This window comes from Agelaius phoeniceus, chromosome 1 (genome assembly GCF_051311805.1).
Source record: "Agelaius phoeniceus isolate bAgePho1 chromosome 1, bAgePho1.hap1, whole genome shotgun sequence".
Lineage (NCBI taxonomy): Eukaryota > Metazoa > Chordata > Aves > Passeriformes > Icteridae > Agelaius > Agelaius phoeniceus.
Window position 1 is genome coordinate 155200551 of NC_135265.1, and position 14445 is coordinate 155214995.

At 57.4% G+C, this 14445-nt stretch overlaps 1 protein-coding gene across 3 annotated transcripts in view; it reads right to left on the bottom strand.

The window, feature by feature from the left end:
• Positions 1–437: 437 nt before the first annotated feature.
• PPP1R16A (protein phosphatase 1 regulatory subunit 16A) overlaps positions 438–14445 on the bottom strand; it is a 48403-nt gene continuing 34395 nt past the window's right edge. For 2 of the 3 annotated variants that reach the window (XM_077189928.1, XM_077189934.1), the window contains exons 7-11: positions 12261–12386; positions 12092–12167; positions 11866–11995; positions 7314–7536; positions 439–1090 (exon numbers count right to left, since the gene is read on the bottom strand). In XM_077189928.1, coding sequence (XP_077046043.1) covers positions 737–1090; positions 7314–7536; positions 11866–11995; positions 12092–12167; positions 12261–12386 — 909 coding nt within the window. In that variant the 3' untranslated portion in view covers positions 439–736. Of the gene's footprint in view, positions 1091–7313; positions 7537–11865; positions 11996–12091; positions 12168–12260; positions 12387–14445 lie in introns of all 3 variants that reach the window. The other variant, XM_077189940.1, reaches the window with a different exon arrangement.

The following is a 14445-nucleotide window of genomic DNA, read 5'->3' on the forward strand; positions in this document are numbered from 1 at the left end:
CCCCAAAAGCCCCAAAAGGCCCCAAATGTGGATTTGGGATCCCAAAACCCCAAATGTGGATTTAGGGCACCCCAAAATTTCCCTGTAGGATTTAGGGGTTCCCAAAATCCCAAATGTGGATTTGGGCATCCGAAAACCCCAAATGTGGATTTAGGGGATCCCAAATCTTCCCTATAGGATTTAGAGGATCCGAAAACCCCAAATGTGAATTTAGGGGATCCTAAAACTTTCCTGTAGGATTTAGGGGTTCCCAAAACCCCAAATGTGGATTTAGGCTTCCCTATAGGATTTAGGGGATCCCAAAACCCCAAATCCAATTTTGGGGTCCCTGTCCCGTTCCCCCAACTCCAAATGTGACTTTTGGGGTCTCCCATCCCCACCCCAATTTTGGGGCCATTTCCCATTAAAACAAACCCCAAAAACCCCAAAAACCCCAAAAACCCCAAATTAACAAATCCACGCCGACACCGCTGCTGCTGCCACCACCTCACATTTGTTCCTTGTCCCCAAACACTTGGGGACCCAAAAAGGGACACAAAAAGGGACACAAAAAGGGACCCAAAAAGGGACCCAAAAAGGGACCCAAAAAGGGACCCAAAAAGGGACACAAAAAGGGACACAAAAAGGGACACAAAAAGTCCCTTTTGGGGACACCGCGCACGCACAAAGGGACAACGGGGGTGACCCCAAAGGTTTCGGGGTGACCCCAAAAGCCCCAAAAGCCCCAAATCCGCGCTCACAGGAGGCGGCAGCAGCGCCGCTGCTCCCGCCCGGGGCCCTGCGGGGCCCTCAGCCGCAGCAGGGGCGGCTCCCCGGGGCTGTCCCCAATGTCCCCAAGGGTGTCCCCAATGTCCCCGAGGGTGTCCCCAATGTCCCCGAGGGGGTTTTTTTGGGGGTTTTTTTGGGGGTTTTTGGGGTCGCTCTTTGGGGTTTTGGCGGCCGCTCGGAGCCGCTTGAGGTCGGCCAAGGTGTGGGGGTGGCCGCGGTCACCCGAGGGCGCCGGGGGACAGCCAGGGGACCCTGGGGACAGCGGGGACACGGCGGCGCCGTTGGGCTGGGGGCACGGCCAGGGTGGCACCGAGGACGGGTCCTGAGGGGACAAAGAAAAGGGGACAGGTGACAATGGGGACGGTGGGGACAATGGGGACACTCGGGGTTTGTCCCCAGCGGTGTCACCGTTGTCCCCTCCCCGGTGTCACCCTGAGCACGAGTGTCGTCCCCTGCTGGTGTCACAGAGTCACTGGTGTCACCCCATGCTGTCCCCAAGGTCCTCAACCCTCAATGTCCCCAAGGTCCCCCAATGTCCCCCCCAAGGTCCTCAACCCCACCAATGTCCCCAGTGTCCCCCAGTGTCCCCAAGGTCCCCCAAGGTCCTCAACCCTCGATGTCCCCAAGGTCCCCTCACGGTGTCCCCAGTGTCCCCAATGTCCTCAAGGTCCCCCAATGTCCCTCACCCCCAATGTCCCCTCACATTGTCCCCAATGTCCCCAAGGTTCCCAAGGTCCCTCACCCCCAATGTCCCACGATGTCCCCAAGGTCCTCAACCCTCAATGTCCCCAAGGTCCCACAATGTCCCCAAGGTCCCCTCACATTGTCCCTGATGTCCCCAGTGTCCCACGTTGTCCCCAAGGTCCCCTCACCCCCAATGCCCCCCCCCCCAATGTCCCCAAGGTCCTCAACCCTCAATGTCCCCAAGGTCCCCTCACATTGTCCCCAGTGTCCCCCAAGGTCCCCCAATGTCCCCAATGTCCCCAAGGTCCCTCACCCCCAAGGTCCCACAATGTCCCCAAGGACCCAACTTCCAATGTCCCCCAAGGTCCTCAACCCTCAATGTCCCCAAGGTCCCACGTTGTCCCCAAGGTCCTCAACCCTCAATGTCCCCATTGTCCCACATTGTCCCCAAGGTTCTCAATCCTTGTTGTCCCCAAGGTCCCCTCACATTGTCCCCAATGTCCTCCAATGTCCCCAAGGTCCCTCACCCCCAATGTCCCCCCCAATGTCCCCAAGGTCCCTCAGCCCCAATGTCCCCCCCAAGGTCCCCAAGGTCCTCAACCTTTAATGTCCCCAAGGTCCCACAATGTCCCCAAGGTCCCCTCACATTGTCCCACATTGTCCCCAAGGTCCCACATTGTCCCCAAGGTCCTTCACTCCCAATGTCCCCAAGGTCCCACATTGTCCCCAAGGTCCTTCACTCCCAATGTCCCTGATGTCCCCAGTGTCCCTCACACCAGTGTCACCCCCAATGTCCCCAACGTCCACCCCATGTTGTCCCCAAGGTCCCCCATTGTCCCCAAGGTCCCTCACCCCCACATTGTCCCCAATGTCCTCCATGTTGTCCTCATTGTCCCCAATCCCACAATGTCCCCAAGGTCCCCAAGCCCCCATGACGTCCCCAGGGTCCCCCCAATGTCCCCAAGGTCCCACAATGTCCCCAAGGTCCACAAGCCCCCATGATGTCCCCAGGGTCCCCCCAATGTCCCCAAGGTCCCATGATGTCCCCAAGGTCCCTCACCCTAATGTCCCTCCACATTGTCCCCACGTTGTCCCCAAGGTCCTGTGTTGTCCCCAATGTCCCCAGTGTCCATCACCCCCAATGAACTCAATGTCCCTCATCCCTGAGGTGTCCCCAGTCCCCCGAGGTGTCCCCAGTGTCCCCAATGTCCCCAATGTCCTTCACTCCTGATGTCCCCAATGTCCCCGCTGTCCCCAATGTCCTTCACTCCTGATGTCCTCAATGTCCCCGCTGTCCCCAATGTCCTTCACCCCCAATGTCCCCGATGTCCCCGCTGTCCCTCACCCCAGCCCCGCCCCCTTGGCCGTGCCCTCGGTGGTGGCAGTGGTGGTGGCCCTGTCCTCACCCTCGCTGTCCCCGATGTCCCCAATGTCCTTCACCCCCGATGTCCCCAATGTCCCCAATGTCCCCGGTGTCCCTCACCCCCAATGTTCTTACACCCAAGGTGTCCCCAATGTCCCCTGATGTCCCCGATGTCCCCGATGTCCCCGACGTCCCCGATGTCCCCAATGTCCCCAACATCCCCAATCCCCCAACATCCTGAATGTCCCTGATGTCCCCAATGTCTCCACTGTCCCTCACCCCTGAGGTGTCCCCAATGTCCCAAATGTCCTTGATGTCCCTCACGTCCCCAATGTCCCCGATGTCCCTTATCCCCGACATCCCTGACATCGCCAGTGTCCCCAATCCCCCAATGTCCCCAATGTCTCCAATGTCCCTCACCCCTGAGGTGTCCCCAGTGTCCCCGATATCCCGAATGTCCCTTATCCCCAACGTCCCCAGTGTCCCCAATGTCCTTGATGTCCCCAATGTCTCCAATGTCCCTGACGTCCCCAGTGTCCCCAATCCCCCAATGTCCCCAGTGTCACCCGTGTCTCTCACCCCTGAGGTGTCCCCAATGTCCTGAATGTCCCTGATGTACCCAATGTCCCTTATCCCCAACGTCCCCAATGTCCTCAATATCTCCAGTGTCCTCAAGGTCCCCAATGTCTCTCACCCCTGAGGTGTCCCCAATGTCCCTTATCCCTGACGTCCCCAATCCCCCAATGTCCCCAATCCCCCAATGTCCCTCACCCCTGAGGTGTCCCCAAAGTCCCCTCTGTCCCCACTGTCCCCTCTGTCCCCTCTGTCCCTCACCCCAGCCCCTCTGCAGGCTGGTGCCAGCCGTGGCCGTGTCTCGCTGGCCGTGCCCTCAGTGGTGACAGTGACAGAGGTGACAGTGGCAGCAGTGGTGGCAGTGGTGGCCCTGTCCTCGTCCTCGCTGTCCCCAGGGTGTCCCCAATGTCCTTCACCCCCAACATCCCAAATGTCCCCAATGTCCCTGATGTCCCCAATGTCCCCAATGTCTCCCATGTCCCCAATGTCCATCACCCCTGAGGTGTCCCCAATGTCCTCAATGTCCCTTATCCCCGACATCCCCAACATCCCCAGTGTCCCCAATCCCCCGATGTCCCCAATGTCCCCAATGTCCTTGATGTTCCTGATGTCTCCAATGTCCCCAAAGTCTCCAATATCCCTCACCCCTGAGGCGTCCCCAATCCCCCGATGTCCCCTCTGTCCCTCACCCCAGCCCCTCCACCGGCCGCTGGCAGTGGGGCTGTGTCTCGCTGGCCGTGCCCTCAGTGGTGACAGTGACAGAGGTGACAGTGGCAGCAGTGGTGGCAGTGGCGGCCCTGTCCTCGTCCTCGCTGTCCCCAGGGTGTCCCCAATGTCCTTCACCCCCAACATCCCCAATGTCCTCAATGTCCCCAGTGTCTCCAATGTTCTTGATGTCCTTGATGTCCCCAATGTCCCTGATGTCTACAATGACCCCAATGTTCTTGATGTTCCCAATAGCCCCAATGCCCTCAATGTCCCCAATGGCCCCCAACGTTCCTGATCTCCTCAATTCCCCCGATGTCTCCAATGTCCCCAATGTCTCCAATGTCCCTCACCCCCGCAGTGTCCCCTCTGTCCCCTCTGATGTCCCCTCTGTCCCTCACCCCAGCCCCTCCGCAGGCCGCTGCCAGCGGTGGCCGTGTCTCACTGGCCGTGCCCTCGGCGGTGACAGAGGTGACAATGGCAGCAGTGACAGCAGCAGTGGCAGTGGTGGTGGCCCTGTCCTCGTCCTCGCTGTCCCCGAGGTGTCCCCAATGTCCTTCACCCCCAACATCCCCAATGTCCTCAATGTCTCCAGTGTCCCCAATATCCCCAATGTCTCCAGTGTCCCTCACCCCTGAGGTGTCCCCAATGTCCCTTATCCCCAATGTCCCCAACATCCCCAATCCCCCAATCCCCTCAGTGTCCTCAATGTCCCTGATGTCCCCAATGTCCCTTATCCCCGACATCCCCAGTGTCCCCAATCCCCTGATGTCCCCGATGTCCCTGATGTCCCCGATGTCCTCAATATCTCCCGTGTCCCCAAAGTCTCCAGTGTCCCTCACCCCTGAGGTGTCCCCAATGTCCTCAATGTCCCCGACATCCCCAACATCCCCAGTGTCCCCAATCCCGCAGTGTCCCCTCTGTCCCCTCTGATGTCCCCGCTGTCCCTCACCCCAGCCCCTCCACCGGCCGCTGGCAGCGGTGGCCGTGTCTCGCTGGCCGTGCCCTCAGCGGTGACAGTGACAGCGGTGACAGTGGCAGCAGTGCTGGCAGTGGTGGCCCTGTCCTCGTCCTCACTGTCCCCAGGGTGTCCCCAATGTCCTTCACCCCCAACATCCCCAATGTCCCCAGTGTCCCTCACCCCCAATGTTCTTACACCCGAGGTGTCCCCAATGCTCCCAGTCCCCCATGTCCCCAATGTCCTTCATCCCCAACATCCCCAATGTCCCCAGTGTCTCCAATGTCCCCTGATGTCCTTGATGTCCCCACTATGTCCAGTGTCCCCAATGTCCCTGATGTCTACAATGTCCCCAATCCCCCAATGTCCCCAATAGCCCCAATGCCCTCAATGTCCCCAATGTCCCCAATGTCTCCAGTGTCCCTCACCCCTGAGGTGTCCCCGATGTCCCCGATGTCCCTGATATCCCCAATGTCCCTTATCCCCGACGTCCCCAGTGTCCCCAATCCCCCAATGTCCCCAATGTCCCCAGTGTCCCTCACTCCTTAGGTGTCCCCAATGTCCCTGACGTCCCCAATGTCCCCAATCCCCCAGTGTCCCTGATGTCCCCAATGTCTCCAATGTATCTCACCCCTAGGTGTCCCCAATGTCTCTAATGTCTCCCAATGTCCCCCAACGTCCCTGATGTCCCCAACGTCCCCAACATCCCCAGTGTCCCCAATCCCTCAATGTCCCCGATGTCCCCAATCCCCCGATGTCCCCACTGTCCCCTCTGATGTCCCTGCTGTCCCTCACCCCAGCCCCTCTGCAGGCCGGTGCCAGCGGTGGCCGTGTCTTGCTGGCCGTGCCCTCAGCGGTGACAGTGACAGAGGTGACAATGGCAGCAGTGGCGGCAGTGGTGGCAGTGGCGGCCCTGTCCTCGTCCTCGCTGTCCCCGGGGTGTCCCCAATGTCCTTCACCCCCAACATCCCAAATGTCCTCAATGTCCTCAATGTCCCCAGTGTCTCCAATGTCCCCTGATGTTCTTGATGTCCCCAATGACCCCAATGTTCTTGATGTCCCCAATAGCCCTAATGCCCTCAATGTCCCCAATGTCCCCCAATGTTCCTGATGTCCTCAATCCCCTGATGTCCCCAATGTCCCTGACATCCCCAATGTCCCCAATGTCCCTTATCCCCAACATCCCCAATCCCCCGATGTCCCCTCTGATGTCCCCTCTGTCCCTCACCCCAGCCCCTCCGCGGGCCGCTGCCAGTGGTGGCCGTGTCTCGGTGGCCGTGCCCTCAGTGGTGACAGTGACAGAGGTGAAAGTGGCAGTGGTGACAGTGGTGGTGGTGGTGGCCCTGTCCTCGTCCTCGCTGTCCCCGAGGTGTCCCCAATGTCCTTCACCCCCAACATCCCCAATGTCCCCAGTGTCTCCAATGTCCCCTGATGTCCTTGATGTCAGCAATATGCCCAATGTCCCCAATGTCCCTGATGTCTACAATGTCCCCAATCCCCCAATGACCCCAATGTCCTTGATGTCCCTGATGTCCCCAATGCCCCCAATGTCCCCAATGCCCTCAATGTCCCCAATGTCCGCAGTCCCCCCAATGTCCCCAATGTCCTTCATCCCCAATATCCCCAATGTCCCCCAACGTCCCTGATGTCCCCAGTAGCCCCAACATCCCCAGTGTCTCCCAACATTCCTGATGTCCCCAATTCCCCTGATGTCCCCGATGTCCCCAATGTCTCCAGTGTCCCACACCCCTGAGGTGTCCCTGATGTCCCCAATGTCCCTTATGTCCCCAACATCCCCACTGTCCCCAATCCCCCGATGTCCCCAATCTCCCAATGCCCCCAATCCTCCAACAGCCCCAATGTCCCCGATATCCCCAATGTCCCCGATATCCCCAATGTCCCTTGTCCCCAATCCCCCAATGTCCCCAATGTCCCTAATGTCTCCCAATGTCCCCCAACGTCCCTGATGTCCCCAATGTCCCCAATGTCTCCAGTGTCCCTCACCCCTGAGATGTCCCCAATTTCCCCAGTGTCCCTTATCCCTGACGTCCCCAGTGTCCCCAATCCCCCAATGTCCCTGATGTCCCCAATGTCTCCAGTGTCCCTCACTCCTGAGGTGCTCCTGATGTCCCTGATGTGCCCAATGTCCCTTATCCCCGACATTCCCAGTGTCCCCAATCCCCAAATGTCCCCGATGTCCTTGATGTCCCTCATGTCCCCAACATCCCCAATGTCCCCTCTGATGTCCCCGCTGTCCCTCACCCCAGCCCCTCCGCAGGCCGGTGCCAGCGGTGGCCGTGTCTCGGTGCCCTTGGCGGTGACAGAGGTGACAGTGGCAGTGGTGACAGTGGCAGTGGTGACAGTGGCGGTGGCCCTGTCCTCGTCCTCGCTGTCCCCAGGGTGTCCCCAGACGATGGCCTCGCGCTGCAGCTCCCGGCGGTAGCGGCTGGAGCGCTCCGAGAGGCTGGCGCGGCGAACCACCTTCCTGCCATGGGGATTGTGTGGGGTTTGTGTGGGGTTTTTATGGGGTTTTGTGGGGTTTGTGTGGGATTTATGGGGTTTGTGTGGGGTTTGTGTGGGGTTTGTGTGGGGTTTTGTGGGGTTTGTGGGTTTTTTTTTGTGGGGATTTATGGGGTTTATGGGAATTCAGGATTGCAAGGGATCGGGGTTTGTGGAGGTTTTGTGAAGTTTTGTGGGGTTTTTGTGGGGTTTTATGGGGGTTTTGTGTGGTTTTCTGTGGTTTTATGGAATTTAAGGGGTTTTTGTTGGGTTTTATGGGATTTTGTGGGTTTTTGTGGGATTTTTGTGGGGTTTGTGTGGGGTTTATGGGGTTTGTGTGGGGTTTGTGTGGGGTTTTTGGGGGGATTTGTGAAGTTTTGTGGGGTTTTTGTGGGGTTTATGGGGGGTTTTGTGGGGTTTAGAAGATTTAGGGCATTTGGGGTTTATGGGGTTTTTGGGGGGGTTTTGTGGGGTTTATGGGGTTTGTGTGGGGTTTTGTGGGGTTTATGGGGTTTTGTGAAGTTTTGTGGGGGTTTTGTGGGGTTTGTGTGGGGTTTTTGTGGGGTTTTGTCTGGGGTTTTGTGGGGTTTTGTGAAGTTTTGTGGGGTTTGTGTGGGGTTTTGTGGGGTTTTGTGGAGTTTATGGGGTTTTGATGGGGTTTATGGGGGTTTTTGTGGGGTATGGTGTTTATGGGAATTCAGGATTGCAAGGGACTGGGGTTTATGGGGTTCATGGGGGTTTTGTGGGGTTTGTGGGGCGTTTATGAGGTTTAGAAGATTTAGGGCATTTGGGGTTTATGGGGTTTTTCTGGGGTTTCGGGGGGTTTTAAGGGATTTAGGGGGTTGATGGGATTTTTGTGGGGTTTTTGGGGGGTTTTGTGGGGTTTAGGAGATTTAGGCATTTGGGTTTTGTGGGGTTTATGGGGGGTTTTATGGTTTTTTTTCTGGGGTTTATGGGATTTATGGGGTTTCTGTGGGGGTTTTGTGGGGTTTTTGTGGGGTTTTTGCAGGGTTTTTGTGGGATTTTATGGGGATTGTGTGGGGTTTGTGGGGTTTGTGTGGGGTTTGTGTGGGGTTTTGTGGGGTGTAGAAGATTTAGGGCATTTGGGGTTTATGGGGGTTTTTGTGAGGTTTTGTGTGGTTTTTGTGGGGTTTTGTGGGGTTTTTGGGGGGGTTTATGAGGTTTAGAAGATTTAGGGCATTTGGGGTTTATGGGGTTTTGTGGGGTTCATGGGAATTCAGGATTAGAAGGGACCAGGGTTTATGGGGTTTTTGTGGGGTTTATGGGGGTTTATGGGGGTTTTTGTGGGGTTTTTGTGGGGTTTTTGTGGGGTATGGGGTCTATGGGAATTCAGGATTGCAAGGGATTGGGGTTTATGGGGGTTTTGTGGGGTTTTATGGGGGTTTTGTGGGGTTTTATGGGGGTTTTGTGTGGTTTTCTGGGATTTAAGGGGTTTTTGTTGGGTTTTATGGGATTTATGGGGTTTTTGTGGGAGGTTTGTGGGGTTTGTGTGGGGTTTTGTGGGGTTTATGGGGTTTGTGTGGGGTTTTGTGTGGTTTTATGGGATTTAGGGGGTTTTTGGGGGGTTTTGTGTGGTTTTTGTGGGGTTTAGAAGATTTAGGGCATGTGGGGTTTTTGTGGGGTTTTATGGGGATTTTGGGGGGTTTTGTGGGGTTTTATGGGGTTTATGGGAATTCAGCATCGCAGGGGATCGGGGTTTGTGGGGTTTGGGGTTTATGGGGGTTTTGGGGAATTATTGGGGTTTGGGATTTATGGAATTTGGGGATTATGGGGTTTAGGGGATTTGGGTTTCATGGGGTTTTGGGGATTTAGGCGTTTGGGGATTTGTGTGGTTTGGGGGGGATTTGTGGGGTTTTGGGGGGGATTTGTGGGGTTTTGGGGTTATGGGGTTTATGGAAATTATGGGGGGGGTTTATGGGGTTTAGGGGATTTGTGGGATTTTGGGGTTTATGGGGTTTATGGGATTATGCGATTTGTGGGGCTTTGGGGTTTATGGGAATTGGGGGGGTTTGGGGTTTTTGGGCGTTTTGGGGATTTGTGGGGTTTTGGGGTTCATGGGGTTTGGGATTATGGGGTTTGGGATTTATGGGGTTTTGTGGATTTGTGGGGTTTGGGGATTATGGGAATTGGGGGGGTTTGGGGTTTTTGGGCGTTTTGGGGATTTGTGGGGTTTTGGGGTTCATGGGGTTTTGTGGATTTGTGGGGTTTTGGGATTTATGGGGTTTTGTGGATTTGTGGGGTTTGTGGATTTGTGTGGTTTTGGGATTTGTGGGGTTTTGGGATTTATGGGGTTTTGTGGATTTGTGGGGTTTGGGGATTATGGGGTTTTGGAGTTCATGGGGTTTTGGGATTTATGGGGTTTGGGGATTTATGGGGTTTTGGGGTTCATGGGGTTTGGGGATTATGGGGTTTATGGGTTTTGGGGATTTGTGGGGTTTTGGCATTTGGGATTATGGGGGTTTGGGATTTATTGGAATTATGGGGGGGTTTATGGGATTTATGGGGATTTTGGGGTTTCGGAGATTATGGGGGTTTTGGGATTTCGGGGTTTGGGGGATTTGGGGGTTTATGGGGTTTTGGGATTATGTGATTAGTGGGGCTTTGGGGTTTATGGGAATTGGGGGAGTTTGGGGTTTATGGGTGTTTTGGGGATTATGGGGTTTGGGGATTTATGGGGTTTGGGGTTTATGGGGTTTTGGGGATTATGGGGTTTGGGGATTTATGGGGTTTATGGGATTATGCGATTTGTGGGGCTTTGGGGTTTACGGGAATTGGGGGGTTTTGGGGTTCATGGGGTTTGGGGATTATGGGGTTTGGGGATTATGGGGTTTTGTGGATTTGTGGGGTTTGGGGATTATGGGGTTTATGGGGTTTGGGATTCATGGGATTTGGGGATTTATGGGGTTTGGGGATTATGGGGTTTTGGGGTTCATGGGGTTTGGGGATTATGGGGTTTATGGGGTTTGGGGATTTGTGGGGTTTTGGTATTTGGGATTATGGGGGTTTGGGATTTATTGGAATTATGGGGGGGTTTATGAGGATTTTGGGGCTTTGGAGATTATGGGGGTTTTGGGATTTCGGGGTTTGGGGGATTTGGGGGTTTATGGGATTATGTGATTTGTGGGGCTTTGGGGTTTATGGGAATTGGGGGGGTTTGGGGTTTATGGGTGTTTTGGGATTTATGGGGTTTGGGAATTATGGGGTTTTGTGGATTTGTGGGGTTTGGGGATTATGGGGTTTATGGGGTTTGGGGTTTGTGTGGTTTTGGGATTTATGGGGTTTGGGGATTATGGGGTTTGGGGAATTGTGGGGTTTTGGCATTTGGGATTATGGGGGTTTGGGATTTATTGGAATTATGGGGGGATTTATGGGGATTTTGGGGTTTCGGAGATTATGGGGGTTTTGGGATTTCGGGGTTTGGGGGTTTATGGGATTTATGGGGATTTTGGGGTTTCGGAGATTTTGGGGGTTTTGGTATTTCGGGGTTTGGGGGTTTATGGGGTTTTGGGGAGCGATGTGGGTGGGGTTCAGGATCTCTGAGGTTTCGGGATGATGAATTTTGGGGGATTTATGGGGGTTTGGGGAATTGGGGGGTTTCAGGGATTTCACCCTGAGCACCTCCCAGCGTCAGCCTGGTCCCTCCAGTGTCTCCAGTGCCACCCCTGCAGTGTCCCCAGTGCCACCCCTGTGGTGTCCCCAGTGTCACCCCTGTGTGTCACCCCAGTGCCACCCCTGTGGGGTCCCCAATGTCACCCCTGTGGTGTCCCCAGTGTCACCCCTGTGGTGTCCCCAGTGTCACCCCTGTGGTGTCCCCAGTGTTGTCCCCTCCAATCCTCACCCTCGGCTGCTGGCACTGGACGTTCTCTTCTGGAGCAGGGATTTGTGACCCTGTGTGTCCCCAATGCCACCCCTGTGGTGTCCCCAGTGTCACCCCAGTGTCACCCCTGTGGTGTCCCCTCCAGTCCTCACCCTCGGCTGCTGGCACTGGATGTTCTCCTCTGGAGCAGGGATTTGTGACCCCGTGTGTCCCCAATGCCACCCCTGTGTCACCCCTGTGTCACCCCTGTGGTGTCCCCTGTGGTGTCCCCAATGCCACCCCTGAGTGTCACCCCTGTGGTGTCCCCTCCAATCCTCACCCTCGGCTGCCGGCGCTGGACGTTCTCCTCTGGAGCAGGGATTTGTGACCCTGTGTGTCACCCCAATGTCACCCCTGTGGTGTCCCCCTGTGGTGTCCCCAATGTCACCCCTGTGGTGTCCCCAATGCCACCCCAGTGTTGTCCCCTCCAGTCCTCACCCTCGGCTGCCGGCGCTGGACGTTCTCCTCTGGAGCAGGGATTTGTGCCTCTCCTGGCATTTCAGCACCGCCGCCCGCTTGTGCTGCAGCTCCAGCAGCTTGGCCCGGACCTCCTCATCCCCGCACACGTCTGTGACAACACCCCCGTCACCAGAGTGCCACCAGAGTGCCACCAAAGCGCCACCAAAGTGCCACCAGAGCGCCACCAAACCGTCCCCAAACCCACCCAGGGGCGTCTCCTCCAGCAGCGATTTGGCGCCCAGCTCGGCGCCGTGAGCCACCAGCAGCTCCGCCAGCTGCACCTGCAGAAAGGAGGGGACAAAACGGGTGGAAAAAGGGGAAAATTGGGAAAATTGGGGACAGAGGGGATGTCCCCGAGGGTGTGGGTGACACACCTGTCCCCAGCAGGCGGCGGCGTGCAGGGGCTGCCAGCCGTCGGCGTCGGGCGCGGCGGGGCCGGCACCGTGAGCCAGCAGCAGCTCGGCCGCCTCCAGGTACCCATGGGCGGCTGCCACGTGCAGCTGGGGACAGGGACAGGGACAATGGCGGCGGTGGTGGCACCGGGGTGGCACCGTGAGACTCGCCCGGTGACACCACCGGTGACACACAGTGACACTCCCAGTGTCACCCAGTGACCCCCATGCCACCCAGTGTCACCCTGATTGTCACCCAGTGAACCCCAATGTCACCCAGTGCCACCCTGATCCTCACCCAGTGCCACCCTGACCCTCCCAGTGTCACCCTGATTGTCATCCAGTGCCACCCAGTGTCACCCAGTGCCACCCAGTGAACCCCAGTGTCACCCTGATTGTCACCCAGTGAACCCCTGTGTCACCCAGTGTCACCCTGAGCCTCGCCCAGTGTCACCCAGTGCCACCCTGATCCTCACCCAGTGCCACCCTGATCCTCCCAGTGTCACCCTGATTGTCATCCAGTGCCACCCAGTGTCACCCAGAGAATCCCAGTGTCACCCAGTGAACCCCAGTGCCACCCAGTGAACCCCAGTGCCACCCAGTGTCACCCTGATCTTCATCCAGTGACCCCCGGTGCCACCCAGTGACCCCCAGTGACTCCCAGTGTCACCCTGACCCTGCCAGTGACTCCAGTGTCACCCTGATCCTCACCCAGTGTCACCCTGATCATCACCCAGTGGCTCCCAGTCTCACCCAGTGTCACCCTGATCCTCATCCAGTGACCCCCAGGGTCACCCTGATCCTCCCAGTGTCACCCTCATCCCCTCCCAGTGACCCCAGTGCCACCCTGACCCAGTGACCCCCAATGTCACCCTGATCCTCATCCAGTGCCACCCAATGCCACCCAGTGACCCCCAGTGTCACCCTGATCCTCACCCAGTGACCCCCAGTGTCACCCTGATCCTCATCCAGTGACCCCAGTGCCACCCAGTGACTCCCAGTGTCACCCTGATCCTCATCCAGTGCCACCCAGTGACCCCCAGTGTCACCGTGACCCTCAGCCAGTGACCCCAGTGTCACCCAGTGTCACCCTGATCCTCATCCAGTGTCCCCAGTGCCACCCAGTGACCCCCAGTGTCACCCTGACCCTCAGCCAGTGACCCCCAGTGCCACCCTGATCGTCACCCAGTGTCACCCTGATCCTCATCCAGTGTCACCAGGGCCATGGGGACCCTCACCCAGTGACCCACCCCAGTGTCACCCTGACCCTCCCAGTGACCCCAGTGTCACCCAGTGACCCACCCCAGTGTCACCCTGATCCTCACCCACTGTCACCCTGATTGTCATCCAGTGACCCCCCAGTGACCCCCAGTGTCACCCTGATCCTCACCCAGTGACCCCAGTGTCACCCAGTGAACCCCAGTGTCACCCAGTGACCCCCAGTGTCACCCTCATCCCCTGCAGTGTCACCCTGATCCTCAGTCAGTGACCCCCAGTGTCACCCTGACCCTCTCAGTGTCACCCTCATCCCCTCCCAGTGCCACCCTCACCCCCCATCAATGACCCCAGTGTCACCCTGACCCAGTGACCCCAGTGCCACCCAGTGCCACCCTGACCCTCCCAGTGTCACCCTGATTGTCATCCAGTGACCCCCAGTGTCACCCACTGACCCCCAATGTCACCCTGATTGTCATCCAGTGAACCCCAGTGTCACACAGTGACACCCAGTGACACCCAGTGAACCCCAGTGTCACCCTGATCCTCACCCAGTGTCACCCTGATCGTCATCCAATGCCACCCAGTGTCACCCAGTGTCACCATGATCCTCGCCCAGTGCCACCCCCAGTGCCACCCAGTGCCACCCAGTGTCACCCTGAGCCTCATCCAGTGACACCACCAGTGACACCCAGTGACCCCCAGTGTCACCCCTGAGCCTCATCCAGTGACACCCTGATCCTCAGCCAGTGCCACCCAGTGACCCCCAGTGTCACCCTGACCCTCCCAGTGACCCCCAGTGTCACCCTGACCCTCCCAGTGACCCCCAGTGTCACCCTGATCCTCACCCAGTGTCACCCTGATCCTCAGCCAGTGACCCTCCCAGTGTCACCCAGTGTCACCCTGATCATCACCCAGTGTCACCCTCATCCCCTCCCAGTGACCCCAGTGC